The 16,834-nt window shown below is 47.3% G+C and overlaps 1 protein-coding gene across 5 annotated transcripts; it reads left to right on the top strand.

The window, feature by feature from the left end:
• Positions 1–15,327, top strand: FAM241B (family with sequence similarity 241 member B). 5 transcript variants are annotated; one of them, XM_045581796.1, is made up of 3 exons: positions 1–19; positions 13,745–13,883; positions 14,569–15,327. In XM_045581796.1, exons 2-3 carry the CDS (start codon positions 13,791–13,793, stop codon positions 14,839–14,841), a joined length of 366 nt encoding a protein of 121 aa, XP_045437752.1. In that variant the 5' UTR covers positions 1–19; positions 13,745–13,790; the 3' UTR covers positions 14,842–15,327. The 5 variants fall into 5 exon arrangements, with proteins under 5 accessions (XP_045437752.1, XP_045437751.1, XP_036294157.1 ...); XM_045581795.1 differs by lacking the exon at positions 1–19 and adding an exon at positions 377–416; XM_036438264.2 differs by lacking the exon at positions 1–19 and adding an exon at positions 12,177–12,302.
• Positions 15,328–16,834: the final 1,507 nt, after the last annotated feature.

Genomic DNA, 16,834 nt, shown 5'->3' with positions numbered 1-16,834 from the left:
AGGGACCTTCTGTCATCCAGTGAGTCCTGCTATGTCCTCTTCAGGGAGGTCTGGATCTCAGCCCCAGGGAGGGGATCTTTGTGGTAGCTCTAGTATGACCCTTAGGCTGTTCTTCACATTTGCTATTCGATTCCTCTATTCTTTAGGGCTCTTTCTAATTCTAACTAGACAATTTCCATTTTTGTCAATCTCCTGTTAATACTTCTTTATATTAAACTTCAAATTACCATTTAACACCTTGTGTGGACCCTGAATGATACATAAGGGTTCTGTCCTCTTCTGTTTTCTGAAAGAGTATTTAAGGTTGGTATAATTTTATCCTTAAAATTTCTTCTTTTAAAAATTAAAATATTTTAAATTAAAAAATAAAGTCTGTAGGATTTCTACTGACAGCGTCCATTTCATTCCTGATACTGGTAATTGGTGCTCTCTTTCCTCTCGATAAGTCTTGGGGTGGAGGGTGTTGATATGAATTTTATTAATCTTTTCAAAGAATAAACTTTTGTTTTTATTAATTTTTATCTTCCATTTCATTGAATTTGCTCATACTTATTATTTGCCTATTTACTTAGGTTGAATTTCTTATTTAAAATTTTTTGAAAATTGATTTCAGAGAAGAAGAGTGAGGAGAGAGATATAGAGGGGTTTGAGCCTGCAACCCGGGCATGTGTCCTGACCAGGAACTGAACTTTGATCTCCTGGTTCGTAGGTCGATGCTCAACCACTGAGCTACACTGGCCAGGCAAATTTCTTCTATTTACTTCTTTTTCTAGCTTCTTAAGGTGAAAACTTAGGTAATTGGTTATTATAGGATATGGGTTATATAGAAGTATGTTATTTAATTTCCAATTACTTGTTTTTCCCCTAGATATTTATTGTGTATTGGCTTATATTTTAAATCATTTGTGACTGGAAAAATATTCTATAATTTTTTAACTTTTTGAAATCTATTAAAACATATGGTCTAAAATATGATCTTTCTTGAATGTTCTATATACACTTGAAATTAATTCCTATTTTGTGATTGTTGGGTATAGCATTCTGCAAGTGTCAATTAGGCCAAATTGGTTGATAATGTATTCAGACCTTCTATAGCCTTACCTTTTGTTTGGTCTGCTTTACAGGTTACTGAGAGAGGAGTGTTAAAATCTTCAGCTATAGTTGTGGATTTGTCTATTTCTTTCGTTCTGCCAGTTGGCTTCATAAGTGTTGAAATTTGTTATTAAGCCCATACATTTTAGGAATTGTTATATTATTTATTAATTGTCTTTTTAACCTTATGAAGTGGCACTGTGTCTCTTCTTTAAAGTCTGACTTGAGATCTGCATTAATATAGTCACACCAAGTTTCCCATATTTGGTATTTTTGCATTGTATATCTTTTTCTATCAATTCACTTTTCACCAATTTGTGCTTTTGTATTTGAACTATCTCTCCTGTCAACAACATATAGTTGGGTTCTGTTTTTCAATCCAGGCTCTTCTGACAATCTATGTCTTTTAATTGGAGTGTATAATACATTTACCTCTGATGTAATTATTGATGTGGTTGGATGTAGGTTTACCATCTTGCTACTTGTTTTTCATTGTTCCTTCAATTTTTTTTGTTCCTCCATTGCTTTTTTGGGGTTAATGAAGTGTTTTTTTAGTATTTCTTCTCCTTTTCTCTATTAATTTCTTAATACCTTTTCATTGTTTTTATTTCCTTCCAACAATGTAATGTACCTGTTCTCTCCATCATTTTTTCTATGTTTGTGATATATTTTACTTCCACAGTGTTATAAACCGATCTTACATTATTATCATTTTCACTTTCTTGACATCATTATTTTATTTATTTATTTTAGAAAATAATATAGCTTTTTGTGTCTACCTACTTATTTGCCACCTTTGGTGTTCTTTATTTCACCCTGTAGATGTGAGTTACCAATAGGTATCATTTTTCTTCAGATTTAAGAACCTCCTTTAGTATTTCTTATAGCTCAGGTCTACTATTGTTATCTCAAATTTTATTTATTTTAAAAGGTCTTTATTTTATAGTCAACTTGAAGAATATTTTGGTGGATATAGAAATTTTGATTGACATTTTATCTTCTCTTTCAGCACCTTAATAGTTTCATTCTGTTTTCTATTTGCATCTGGGGTTTTTTTTTTGTTTTTTTTTTCTAAATGAAAAGTCACACAACATTTATATAATTGATGTTATTACGTAATGTGTCTTCTCTGGATGCTTTTAGGATTTTCATTTTATTCTTGATTTTCAGCAGTTTGACTATGATGTACCTAAGCATATTTTTCTTTATATCGATATTTATCCTACTTGGAGTTTGCTGAGAGTATTGGGTCTGTGAATCAATGTATATTAAATTTGGAAAACTTTTTGGTTGTCATTTCTTTGAATGATTTTTTTCTGCTTCAATTTTACTTTCTTTTACTCTTGGGACTCTAATTATATGCATGTTGGGCTACATGTTATTGTCTTACAAGTTTGGTTTTATTTTCTTCAATATATTTTTCTCTCTGTTCTTCAGTCTAATTTCCCAGAATTTTCTGCTGCCATTTTCAATTGATGTTAAGCCCATCTAGTAATGTTTTAGTCCCAAGATTTCCACTTGGTTTTTAAAAATAAACTTTTAATTTTAGAATAGTTTTAGATTTAGAGAAAAGTTGCAAAGACAGTACAAAGAGTTCCTATGTACCCCGTACCAAGTTTCTTCTATTGTTAACAATGCACATTACTATGGAATATCTGTCACAATTAGTATTAATGCATTGTTATTAACTAAACTCCATAGTCTATTCAGATTTTATTCATTTTCCCCTAATGTTTATTTTTTTGTCCCAGGATACCATTTGGGATATTATATTATATTTAATCATTATGTCTCTTATGCTCCCCTTGTTTTTGATGACTTGGACAATTTTAAAGAGTATTGGTCAAATATATTTTTTAAATATATTTTATTGATTTTTAACAGAGAGGAAGAGAGAGGGATAAAAAGTTAGAAACATCCATGAGAGAATCATCGATCAGCTGCCTCTTGCACACCCCCTACTGGGGATATGCCTGCAACCAAGGTACATGCCCTTGACCAGAACTGAACCTGGGACCTTTCAATCTGCAAGCCAATGCTCTAGCCACTGAGCCAAACCGGTTTCAGCATTGGTCAAATATTTTGTAAATTCTCTCTCCACTTGAGTTTTTCTGAAAATCAGGTTATCATTAGAAACACAACCCACAGAAGTAGACCATGACCTGAAAGCTAAATCTAAACAGGGTGATTACAAGTTAAATAAAAATTTGAATAGGACCAGTGTCTTCTAAAATAATAGTCAAAATATCCAGGATACAATTGAAAATCACAAAACATACCCAAAATTAGGAATGTTATAACTTGAATGAGAAAAAATAATCAACTAATGATAATACCATGATGAATTGGATGCAGGAATTATCTGACAAGGATTTTTAAAGAAACTATCATAAACATGATTCAACAAGAAATTATAAATTCTCTTGAAAAAATTAGAAAAATCTTAGCAAAGAAGTTGAAGAAACAAATAGAAATTATAGAATTTAGAAAATATAATAACAAAAATATTTTTAAAAATTGCTAGATAGGTTTATTAGACCAAGAGAATAGAGAGTAGAACCAGTGAACTTGAGGACAACTTAATAGAATTTACCCAACTTGAACATATGGGATGATAACAAAAGACTTAACATTTGTTTCATTGGAGTCCCAGAAGAGAAGAGAGAGTGGAGCTAAAATAGTATTCAAAGAAATATTGGCTGAAAACCTCCTCAAATTTGGCTAAAGACATTAACATACAGATCCAAGAAGTTGGGCTAAACTCAAATAGGGTAAACCTAAACAAATCTATGCTAAGATACATCATAATTGAACTTCTGAAAACTAAAGACAAAGAAAATATCTTGAAAGCAGGCAGAGAGAAATAGCACGTTAACTTATAAAAGGACATCAATTCCAATGAAAGCAGATTTCTTATCTGAATCATGGAGGCCAGAAAAAAGCCACATTTTTTTTTTAAGTGCTGAAAGGAAAAACCTAAGTATAATTTCTATGTCTGGCAAATGTATCCTTCAGGAATGAAAACAAAAACAAAAAACAAAAACACACCACACCCTCAAAAACTGGCCTTTAACAGTCCTACCCTTAAAAAAAATGGATAAAGAAAATTCTTCAAACAGGAGGAAAGTGATAAAAGAAGGTCTCTTGGGGATTTGGAAAGAAGAGAAAAACAAGAGAAAGAGAAAAAGCATGGGCATATACAATAGAATATCCTTTTCATGAGTTTTATGACTCATATGATGAAACAAAAATTGTAACACCATATGATATTCAAGACAATTGTACTTAAAGTATTTAAAAGTGGGAAAGGTAAAGACATCTAAATGGAAGTAAGTCTTCCACACTTCACTTAAAGTGAGAGAATGGTGATACCAGTGGACAGTCACATATGTACAGTGTGGGGCAAAGGTAGGTGTACAGTTGTGAGTCTGCAAAGCACAGACTTTATTCTTCTATCATTTATCATCATTTTATTTTCTATCTGAACAACTGTAAACTTACTTTTGCCCCACCCTGGATATTGTAATTCCAGAGAAACCACTAAGAAAAATATACAAAGTGATACAAAACTGGGATCCTAAAAAAACATGCAAGGAAGGCAAGAAGAGGCAAATAGCGCTGCCTTTGTGAAGTCCTGGCCGCCTGCCTGTAGGAGAGAGTTCTTCCCTCAATCCATCCAAGGCAGCTGCTTGGCGTTGCATCATATATTTTCAAAGCCGGAATTGCTTAGCACAGAGCTGGGGCTCAAAATTGTCTGTTGAACAAATAAACAACATTTTTTAAAAAGACAGGAACAAGAGACCAAAGAAATAAACAGGAAAACAAATTTAAAGGAAGGACACGGAATAAAGCGTAGAAGAGATCTCCTTGCATTTTCCCCTGACAATGACATAAGAATCTACGTGATCTTAAAACACAAAGTTTAATTAAAATAAACCGCAGCATCTGCTGGAATGGACTGAGGCCGTGGCATGGTGGCTGTGGTAGATTGTAAGACAGCGAGGCGTCTTCCATGCCCCCCCTTCTACACGGTGACAGGGCTGGCGTGAGGAGTCCGTTTCTGGCGTGTGTTGACCAATAGGACACTAGTGAACATGATGCAAGCAGAAGCTTGGAAAGCATTTATTCATTAAGACTTGCTCTTTTTGCTGAATTTCAAACCCTGAGCCCATGATGTGATTGGGCCTGAGCTAGCCTGCTGGAGAGTTCGTGTCCAGGAGAAGCGACACTCACTCCCTGGCTGTCCGCCTGCAAACCGCCAGAAATCCGAGTGAGTTGGCATCAGAATGAAAAGTTTCCCTCAACAATGAGCGAATTACCCTGAAATGAAATTCGCATGGGAAAGGAAGGCTAAGTGCTAACCTTACTCCTTTCCTTACTGGTGTTTGGAATAATGGATGTGTCCAGTGTGGTGGATATGTATTGGTGAATGTCACTAAACTGACCTATGTTTCCCAGAATCCCTTTCTCTCCAGAGCGTGCCCTGCAGTCCACTTTTATGCAAGACTTGGAATGCAAACTGAAGCAGCAGGCATCTATACATTTTTTAAAAATTATATTTTATTGATTTTTTACAGAGAGGAAGGGAGAGAGACAGAGAGTCAGAAACATTGCTGAGAGAGAATCATCGATCAGCTGCCTCCTGCACACCCCCTACTGGGGATGTGCCCGCAACCAAGGTACATGCGCTTGATCAGAGGCAAACCTGGGACCCTTCAGTCTGCAGGCCAACGCTCTATCCACTGAGCCAAACTGGTTTCGGCAATCTCTACATTTTTATGCTGAAGGTCAAGGCAGGGCACCACACAGGTCATCTATGCTGCCACTCAGCTGCTGGTTAAAGTTGTCCACGGGGGACAGCAGCCACTCTGTCTCCTACGAGGCGCTCCTCAGCTCCTCTGACGCCTGGGCCGGGGGTGTGTTTCCTTCCACGGTGAACGGAAGATGCCATCGATGTCATCAAAGCGTGAGGCGAGGAGGTGGTGAGAGATGGATAAGGGTTCCCGCCCATCCTCCCAGGTTCCACTCGTTGCTCTCTCCGCTCCTGTCCATCTCCCCTTCTCACCTGCCTGCCTGTGAGCTCAGGCTCCACCCAGCAGCTGACTGGGAAGCAATAGCTTCCCATCGCTGGCTGGCGCCACCAGGCCCCACAGGCCCCACCACTGAGGAAGGTCAATCCCTGTGAGAAGTCCTCTCTTATGAGAAGCTCCGGGTGGCTTTGCCTCTCGGATTGAACACTGAGCTGTTTCTAGCATCCTCCAAAGTAATCAGGGAGGTGGTTCTTAAAATAACCAATGAATTTAAGCATGGGACTTCTTTATTTATTTATTTATTTATTTATTTATTTATTTATTTATTTTTAAAATATATTTTATTGATTTTTTACAGAGAGGAAGAGAGAGGGATAGAGAGTTAGAAACATCGATGAGAGAGAAACATCGACCAGTTGCCTCTTGCACACCCCCTACTAGGGATGTGCCCGCAACCAAGGTACATGCCCTTGACCAGAATCGAACCTGGGACCTTTCAGTCCGCAGGCCAACGCTCTATCCGCTGAGCCAAACAGGTTTTGGCTGGATGGGACTTCTGATCTCAGCTTCAACATGTAAAGGTCTTGGAAGTCATCATTCAATGCTTACAAGAAGAAGGGGAATAAATGGAAAATCAACGACTTTTCTTAGACTCCTTGGGGACTGAGGCCTCAGGCAAATGGCCCTCCTGTAATCTGGAGGGACAGGTGAAGACAGAATCTCAGTCAGCATCGGCTTAGCTTACCTGGAGCAGCGCCTGGAGCCACAAGCGGCCAGGGACACCTTACTCGGTGACTCCAGTCAGTTGCTGCAGGCTGCGTGTGAATTAGCTTGAGTGTGAAGCACTCCTTTGGCTGCCAGCATAAGGGGATTGAGTAATATTTATCGTTAAAACACACTTACCAGCTACCATTTAAGATACTTTTGCAGGTTTTTTTTTTGTCCTTGTGACATATGACTGTGTTATATGATTACTGTCATGGAATAATTCCCTGTGGTTAAACCACAACCTTGCACTGTAGTTAAATCCCTATGCATCATGTTGTCTGGTTTTAAATATTAATTTAATTTTTTAAAAATTTAACTTTATTTCATGGTTACGGAAGACATTTTGCTGGATCCAGAGTCAAAACCATGAAATAAGATACTTCTAGAGGAATCTAGTTTCCAATCCAGTCTCTTCCTTCTCCTTATTGAAAACCGCTTTTGTTCATTTTGGTTTCCTCCCAGTGATATTGTCCTTTTCTTAAATAAAAGACACCACACTGACCATTGATGAGCCGGACTTGCTAGACGGCAAAGGGAAAGCAGTTCTGTCACTCCCCGCATTGCCCCTGCAAGGGGCTCTCCCATCTGCCTCTTCCTTGTCTCTTGGGGAAATCTCTGGCTTCGGTGAAAGGCCTGAGAGGGTGTTCCCCATCGCTGACAGGTAACCAATAACATCTTCCTCCAAACTTGCAGGGGTCCTCAAACTTTTTAAAGTGGGGGCCAGATCACGGTCCCTCAGAGAGCTGGAGGGCCGGACTATATGAACTACTAATTCCTACTGTAACACCTCGGCTGCGCTCACTGCCCAAAAAACCTGGCGGGCCGGATCAGACTCTTCTGCGGGCCGCATGTGGCCCGCGGGCTGTAGTTTGAAGACGCCTGATCCATCTAGTGTCACTGAAAAACTCCAACACACCCTAACCGGTTTGGCTCAGTGGATAGAGTGTCAGCCTGTGGACTGAAAGGGTCCCAGGTTCAATTCTGGTCAAGGGCATGTACCTTGGTTGCGGGCACATCCCCAGGAGGCAGCTGATCGACATTTCTCTCTCATTGATGTTTCTAACTCTCTATCCCACTCCCTTCCTCTCTGTAAACAAGTCAATAAAATATATTAAAAAAAGAAAAACTCCAACTTTATTTAGGGCGTCTCCCCCACCCCAGCTCAGCCCTAGAGCAGATTGGGGCCCCTGCCTGGGACAGGTGCAGTCCTGCTGGCTGCTGGCTTGAACCAGGGCAGTCCTATCTGAGTGCTGCCATCGCCGCCTGGCTCTGGCACTCTCTGGGCGCGGCTGTTTCTCAATGCTGGTCATCTTGCGCTAGAAGCAGGTTTGTGGTTCTTCGGAGACCATCCCTACCCCGCAGGCTCTCTCACCTCCCCTACACCGCCTACCCAGCCCCCCAACCCCCCCTGGCCTACCGACCGCAGGACCCAGCACCATTGAAATTTCAGTCCCATACCTCAGCCTGGCCCTGAACATATGTTTCCCTCTGAAAGGAACAATGGGGCCTCCAGGCTTAATTAAGACCCACAAAAAGCACTTGGCTGGACTGGCCTCATTCTCTGCTTTTGGCTCACCCCACCCCCACACTTCTGTTTCTGCTCCTTCCTTCCATGGAGGGGATAAAAGGCGTCCGGGACCCCCAGCTCCTCCATGCTCCCCGCTCCTCTTTTCTCACAGTCTGACCTCCCTCCGCTCTGCTGAGCCCCGAAGGAGGAGGGGCCGCCTGGGTGCGGGTGCCCCACAGCCCCGGGGAAACAGGCAGCAGGACGGCCTGCTGGCTTCCTGGCCCTGCAGGAATGCCCAGCCTGGGAGGCCCTGCCAGCCAGTGGGCTCAGCCTGGCCCGGCTCGCAATCTGACCTGGGTTTTAGTGGAAAGCAGTCACATTGACTCCAAGGTGAAGCCCCAGTTCTGAGAGCTTTGTGTGTACCATGGCCCAAGTCGTCCCCCTGCCTGTGAGGGCGGATTGAAGGGCCCAGCCTAACACAAGCTCACAAGGACTATCATGTTGAATGAACGTATGAATGTTTATTTACCTAACAAAGCTCCTGTACAGTTTACTGCATGTTTAAGTGCTATTGATTTTACATTAGGTAGCATTATAATCCCAGGTAAGACGATCAAGGCACAGAGAGGTTAAGCACATTGTACAAGGTCACACAGCAAGAAGGAGGTAGCAGAGCCAGAGAATTCAAATCCAAGTCAGTCTGTCCGGAGGCCATACACTTAATCCCTAGCCAGGCATCACCCCAGGGCAGGGAGGACCCCGAAGACTCCGGGATCAGTGCCCCTGAGGGAGGCGGAGCAGAGAAAAGAGTAGGAGGCACCTCCCCTTGCTGACATGCCCATCAGCCTCTGCACCTGAGGGCAGTCTTTCACACTCTCCTTGTGTTTCCTACCACGGCAGGCAGCGTGTCTTCCTCACAGAAGCAGTCCTGGGAGAGGCGTGTGTCCCAGTCGTCACAGCCTCTGAGGAAAGCACAGGCCTGTTTGACCACCACCTGGATAAAGTGACTCCTTCCTCAGTTCTGTCCCCCTTCGATTTAACAAATTGTTATAAACATCCACGAAACCACCAACCAGGTGAAGCAACCAAATGCTGCCAGCACCTCCTGGCCTCCCTGATTACCGTGTGCATGCCCCTTGCACAATTCCTCCCTCTCCCCCAAAACTAATCACTAAACATTTGGTAATAATTTCTTTGCTTCTTCTTGCGAGTATACTTTTACCACCCAAGGATATATCCCTAAACAATAAAATTCAATTTCACCGCCTGTTGATGTTTCTGTAACTCAAACTATGCACTAAGATTTTTGCTTCTAGTTTCTTTAGTTCGATATAGTAATTTAGGATTAACTATGGTATTGCATGCAGTTAGAATTCATGGTCTTTTTTTTTTTTTTTTTTTTTTACTGTGTAGCATTCTATGTGTAGGGTCTACCACAATTTACTTATCCATTTTAGTTTGGTGGACGTTTAAATTGTTTTTCCAGTTTCTAATATGAAAAATGCTTGTGTACATGACCTGGTGTGTATGACCATCCACATTTGTGTCCTGGGTCTTAAAGAATGCACATGTTTACCTTTCCTAGGAAATCGCCAGTGGTTCTCCACAGTGGTTGCATCCATTTACACACACACACCAGCTGTGGGTGGGAATTCTCACCACTGCCCATCACCAAGACTTGGTGTCGTCAGACTTCTTATCGAGTCTACTTGATGAGGGTGTGGCAGCCTCAGTGGTTTTAGTTCCTCTCTCCCTGATTGCTCATGATGCTGAGCACTTTTTCCAAAGTTTATTGGCTACTTGGTTCTCTTCTTTTGTAATTTGCTCTTTTAAACACTACCCAAAGTAAAGCTTAGTGCTTCACAAAAACCTGATAAGATGGGTCCTGATTTGTTTATTTGTTTGTTTTTTTTAATATATTTTATTAATTTTTTACAGAGAGGAAGGGAGAGAGATAGAGAGCTAGAAACATTGATAAGAGAGAAACATCGATCAACTGCCTCCTGCACATCCCCCACTGGGGATGTGCCTGCAACCAAAGTACATGCCCTTGACTGGAATCGAACTTGGGACCCTTCAGTCCTCAGGCCAACACTGTATCCACTGAGCCAAACCAGTTTAGGCAAGATGGGTACTGTAATTATCCCCATTTTACGGATGAGAAAACTGAGGTCAAGAGGTTGAATAACTGGTCAAACATCACACCACTAGAGAGCAGCTCTCCCAAGATCCACATCCAGGCTGACTCTAGCAGCCACCTTTTATTCACAGTGCCAATCTGTGCTCACAGTACACCTGTATGATTTATAAACAAATAAATAATACACCAATAAGATACAGATATCAGGGGATCTGCTCAACGTTTTTTATTTAAAAGGCTTCATAATCAAATAATGAAACCATGGTGGCAGATGATGAGATCTTTGAGGAAAGTTAAGTCTCATTCTTCTTTCTGTTCCCCTCACCTAGGAGCTAGCAGGCATCTGGGTCCTAATGTATGCTCAGTAAATACCCACCTACTCCCAGAAATACCCACTGATGGATAATCACGGAAGATGCGGTACATGTATACAGTGGACTATTACTCGGCCATAAAAATGAAATTTTACCATTTGTGACAGCATGGACGGACTTAGAGGGTATGAGCCAGAGAAAGACAAGTACCATATGATTTCACTTATATGTGGAATATAAAAAACGAAATAAAACAGAAACAAACTCATAGATACAGAGAAGAAAATGATGATTGCCAAGTGGGAGGGGGCTGGGGGGCTGGGTGAAATAGTGAGGTGATGAAGAAATATAAATTGGTAGCTACAAATCAGCCATGGGGATGATGTAAAGTACAGCACTGGGACTATAATCAATAGCATTGTACAATAATAACTATGTATGGTTTTGGGGGTACTAGACATTATCGGGGGATCATTTGATAAGTTATATAAATGTCTAACCACTAGGCTGTTCTCCAGAAACTAATATAATATTGAATATGAGCTCTAATTGAAAAATTAAAAAAATTTAAAAACTACTAACGCTTCTCAGCTCTTGCTGTGTGCCAGGGACTCACAATCCACACAATCCTAGGAGGTGAGGCTGGGAATAGATCCATTTGGCAGAGGCGGGCACTGAGCAGCTCCGTGGTTTGCCCGGGTCCAGAACCCGAACCCACATTGTGGGCCTGCAGAGCGCACTCTCTCCCACTGGCGGCCAGGTCCCTGGGGAGCAGCTTGTGAAATCAGGGGAGAGGGCGGGAGTGAGAACAGCAGGAAGGAGGCGCAGGCGGATTGCCCCGATCCTGGGCCAGGTGGTTCGCTTTGCCAGGAGTGCCTTTCCCTCTTAGCCCCACAGGCAAACTCCTGCCTACCCTTCCGGTGCCAACTCCAAAGCCGCCTCCTTCAGGACGCCCCCCTGCAGCTAGTCACACCTGCTCTGCGGTCAGACCATTTCTTCCTCTCCAGAGTTGGGGAGTGGGAGCTTCTCCAGGGCAGGGCCAGGCCTTACTCAAGGGGCATCCAAAGCTCAGCAAACCTATCCGGGTGTCCTGAGCCTGTGCCCACCTCTCCGCCCAGACCAGGGGCGCCCCAGCCTCTGGGTTTCTCCTCTGGGAGCTCCACTTCCCTTTCCTCTTCTTCTCCCTCCTCCTTCCTCTCCTTCCTGCAAACTAGTCCGTCTCCTCTCCACAATCTTTCTTCCTCCTTCTTCCCTCCCCTCTGGACCTCCCCTCTCCTCCCCGCCCCCTTTCTCCCTCCTCCCGCGCCCGGCACCTCTGGCTGCCAGCCGCAGCTGCAGTTCCCCCGGCGGCCGGCAGAGGCGCTGCCTCACCCGCTGGGCCGCGTAGGCGGCTCTTCCTGCGGGTCAGGTGGGAGGAAGCGGCCTGGAAGCCACGGCCAGTGGACCTGCAGGTGGGTGTCGGGGCGCTGGGGCGCATCCCTCCCCTGCCGCGGGCCCAGGTTCAGAGCTAGAATCTGCAGCTCGGGCAGGGCCCTTCCTGTCCCGGGAGCACCACTTCCCCCATCGGTAGGGTGAGGTGCACCGGGGGCGGGCAGCCACGCCTGCAGCCCACGCAGGGGGTCGGATAAGCAAGCACAGAGGGGCTGTGGGGGCTGGGACCCCCCTTGGCCGCCTGCAGGGGCCAGACCGCGGGCAAGAGACGGGCGCTATTAACCCTTTTTGGCCTGTCACCAGTGCTTTTGAGAATTTAAAAGAAAACTGTGGCTCAGCTCCTTAGGAGGAAAAAATGGCCTTTACACACAGACTAGGAAGAAGCTTGGAAGGATCCCCACCCCCACCTCCAGCTGGTGGGATACCCTTGGGATCTGCGGAATGGGGTTCTCCCAGAGCCACAGAAGCACACCCCCCCCAACCCCACCCCCATTTTCAGGAAGGCAGGCCCTGCCCTCCTGCTAGCAGAGGAGGGACTGGTGCTCCCTGAGATGTGGGACAGGTGAGGGGCGTGCCCTCCTCCGCAGGTCTGTTCCTCCTCCCAGCTCTGTGGCCGCCAGTGCCCTCTGCTGCCGGGCAGAGCAGCTGGAGAGGCTCTGAGGTGACCCGGGACCTCCTGGGAGGAAAGCCCGGGTCCTTGGCTTGTACCTGCTAAAGAACGGCACCGTGGAGCAGGGTTTGGACAGAAGGAAGTGGAGAGCCTGGGCACTGTGGGGCCCTGCACTCCTTCTCTAGTCCCCAGAGAAGGTCTTCAGTTCTTTCTCTGCTGCCCGTGGACGGATGCTCTGGGGCCAGCCAGTCACGTCTTTATCGGCCCTGCCCCAGGGGCTGAGGGGGGGTGAGACCAGCCTCTGCGGACCTGCCACAGTGCCTGCGCCGCAGGGAGGGTCTCGTCCCACTGTAGCTGCCGGTGGGTAATAATTCAACCTCTTTCTCCAAGGATCCTTCTAATTGTTTCCCCACTGCACTCAATATCTGCAAGGCTTCCCTCCAGCAAATAACTTGCATTCATTTCTCCCCCTTTTTTAAAAAAAAAAAATATATATATATATTTTATTGATTTTTTACAGAGAGGAAGAGAGAGCTAGAAACATTGATGAGAGGGCATCATTGATCAGCTGCCTCTTGCACAACCCCCACTGGGGATGTGCCCACAACCAAGCTACATGTCCTTGACCGGAATCAAACCTGGGACCCTTCGGTCCATAGGCTGACGCTCTATCCACTGACCCAAACCGGGTTTCGGCCATTTCTCTCCTCCTTTTTACTAATCGACGCAGTGCCGGCTTAGGATGGGCCGCCGATGTGAGCCCCCAGAATTGCAGCTTCTCCCATTGAAAGCGAGCATCTCTTTATCTCTTTATCTCTGGTGCACTGGTGTTTTGTTTGTTTTGTTTTTGAGGTCTGAGGAGAGGAGCAGCCCCGCAGGGACCAGCTCTCCCGGGAGGATGGTGCGGATCTTGGCCAATGGGGAGATCGTGCAGGACGACGACCCCCGCGTGAGGACCGCCGCCCCAGCCCGCAGCAGCGCCCCTCGGCCGGTGGGTGCTTCGCCCGTGGGGTGGGGGGAGCAGCTCTCCTGTGTCTCCTGGACCAAGCACGCCTTCGCTTGCTGGTCATTCGCCCCGGACCTGACGTTCTCTTTGCAGAGAGCTGAGCTGGATGGGGAGGGGGGGGTGGTCAAAACTGGGTGAAGACCCGCAGGAGACCCCAGCCTCTCGCCCCCCTCGCTCTCCCTCCTCCTGGCAGCCCTCCCAGACTGCAAACCCAGGAGCTCTCCCTTCTTTAGCTGCTTAGCAAACTCCACGGGAGCCAGCAGCTTTCTTGAGAGGCTGTTGGATGGGAGAGAAACTGGAGAGTAAGGGGAGGAGAAGAGCCTGCGACCACCCCATGCTGACTGCAGAGGCAGAGGGAGGAGTGATAGCCATGCCTGCCTGCCTGCTCGGCCCCGGGGGTCTCACCGCCGTGACCCTTTCCCTGTCCTCTGTCCCGGGCACCTTCTTCCTGGCACCACGTGGGGAATGCAGTTTCTGTGCCCCCAGAGCTTGTGACTCGGGCTCTGGAATTCCTGTGGGTGGCAATGGGGATTGCTGAGAAAGGAGGGCATGGCCTGGGGTGATGAGAGGAGGGCAGGGCCCTGCCCACAGGGTTCCCTGCTGCCCGGTCCTCACCTCCAGGGAAGCGTTCTCTGGATTGACTCCCTTTTCTCTTGTCTCCACCTTCCAGAGCTTCCTCCATCGGGGCCACGGGGCTCCGCTGGGGGGTCCCGGCCTCCGGCAGCCGCAAGGGGGAGCCAGGCTGGGCGCCGCCGCTCAGTCCCCCTTCAGCGACCTCAACCGGCAGCTGGTGAACATGGGCTTCCCCCAGTGGCATTTCGGCAACCACGCCGTGGAGCCGGTGACCTCCATCCTGCTGCTCTTCCTGCTCATGATGCTGGGCGTGCGCGGGCTGCTGCTGGTGGGCCTCGTCTACCTGGTGTCCCACCTGAGTCAGCGGTGACCCCGCTGGGGCAGGCGCGGGCCTCGGGGTGAGGACAGGCTCGGAGGAGGGGGGCCTGGCGGCACCTGGCGGGTGTGCTCAGAGAACGCGGTTTCCACATGGTGTTAAGCATGAGGCTGAGGGAAGCTCCAGTCCCGTCGTCCCAGCGTGTCCGGTGGATACCCTCATTCCCCCGAGAGGTTTCCCTGTAGTATCGGGCCTGCATAAGCACAACGAGCAAGAACAGGATTCCCTCCCCATCCTCCTGCAACCCTCTGATGCCAAGGATTTGGTCCTGGCGTGGTGGGTGCCGATATGTTCTCAGGCCTCTGGAACCCGAGCGGACTTCCCCTGGAACGAGGACCAGGCCCTGGGCTTGGGGCAGGTGGGAAACGTTTCCCGATGTCCACGGCCCTGTTTTTACTGGCTGCCTCTTCTGTGTGGCAGGGGGTACCGGCATTCTATTTATCGTGGCGGTGTTTTCAATAAATACATTGAGTAAACATGGCTCCGTGCGGAGACATTGATGTATCATGGCACAGCTGTACGCGGATCTGGAAGACGTGGTGAGGGAGGTTGGGCATGGCTGGGGTTGGGGAACAGGGTAGAAGCGGGCATTTGACCTCGGAAGGTAGTTCATTCCTTTTTTCCTTAGGCCCCAGGGCCTGGGAGGGGGCCAGGCCAAGCCTGGGTCCGGCCTCTTGTCTGATGCTTAGGAAACATCTAGACTCCCTCTGACACACCGGCCAGGATGGCTGGTGCGAGGTGGGCTCAGGTCAGCCAGAGTGCAGGTCTCCCCGGTCCAGAGGCTTGGACTAGAGTAGGGGTGTCGAACTCAATCAGAGAAGGGGCCAAAATCTAAAATCCAGCCTAAATCGCGGGCCGAATGGTTTACTGAACAGTCATAAACTGTCATTGTGATGGAAACGCAGCGGAGTGCAGTGATGACAGCGCAGTGCGGGCCACATTGCAAGGCCTGGCGGGACGGATTTGGCCCGCGGGCCTTGTGTTTGACACATGTGGACCAGAGGCTTCCGAGCCTCCTGCCCACAATGTCCATGGAGAGCAGGGCCTTGGCCTTGGACGTGCCTGCTCTTCCCGGGAGGAGGTTTTGCATGCTGGCTGGTGAGCCCGGGGTTTGTCTATGTGTTGGAGGTGTGGGGGTGGCTGAGGGTGGCTGAGGGTTAAAGGTCAGAGAGAAACGGGATGAACTCGAGGACTTACCCCACCCAGAGACCAGATCTCGCGCCCTCTCCTTAGGATCCTTTGGGGCTAGGCAGTTTGGGGGAAGAAAGGCAGCCTTTGGGAGTGATTCTCCAAGGCCAGCGCTGGGAGAGCGCTCCTGGGGTGTGTGGAAGGGGAGGATGGGGGAGAGACAGAGGGACTCTGTTCTCTCTCGGACAGCCTGCCGTGCCGCCCAGAACAGACCGGCTCCTCCAGGCCCCCGAGGCACCGCTGTCCATGCGGGGGCTGGCGGCCTTCGTCACAGACATTCCCGGGAGCTTGGTGGTGTCGGAACTGGACTCCTTTCTCAGCGTTTTCCGGGCCTTTATTTCCCGGCGGCAGTGGGAGCGCGTTCCCTTTACGGTGGCCGTGCAGACAGAGAGCACAGACGGAAGGATGATGCTAGCTCTCAGCAGCTCCTCCGGGCCTGGACAGGGCGAGTGGTGCCAGCCCTGGCGGATGCCCAGCTGCTCCCAGGGCACCTCCTGCCTGGCACCTCTGCCCACCTCACCCAGCAGCTGCCGGGGTGGGAGTGGGGAGGGATGTCCCCCACCCAGCATCTCCCGCCCCTGAAACTCCCCCTTCAGCTTGTCTCGGGCTGGGTGTTTCCCTTTCCCCTTGCAAAGCTATGGCACTCTCTGAGGAAATAAATAAATCTTAGTGTCTGGAGGAGGGATATGGATCGGAGCCCACACGTGTAGGGCTGGGGACTGTCTTTTTCTAAATTCCGTGTCCATTCTCAGCGTCCAAGCCCTTGGAGGAGAACTGCGGGGCCCTGGCAGAGAAGGCA

Source organism: Pipistrellus kuhlii, unplaced genomic scaffold (genome assembly GCF_014108245.1).
Source record: "Pipistrellus kuhlii isolate mPipKuh1 unplaced genomic scaffold, mPipKuh1.p scaffold_m20_p_15, whole genome shotgun sequence".
Lineage (NCBI taxonomy): Eukaryota > Metazoa > Chordata > Mammalia > Chiroptera > Vespertilionidae > Pipistrellus > Pipistrellus kuhlii.
Note: the sequence above shows the minus strand (reverse complement) of the source record. Positions and strands in the feature narration are given on the sequence as shown.

Excerpts from the sequence above, each read along its gene's own strand:
- FAM241B (XM_045581796.1), top strand. The coding sequence starts at position 13,791 with ATGGTGCGGATCTTGGCCAATGGGGAGATCGTGCAGGACGACGACCCC. Across the intron at positions 13,884-14,568 it reads GCAGCAGCGCCCCTCGGCCG|AGCTTCCTCCATCGGGGCCA; the intron begins GTGGGTGCTTCG and ends TCCACCTTCCAG.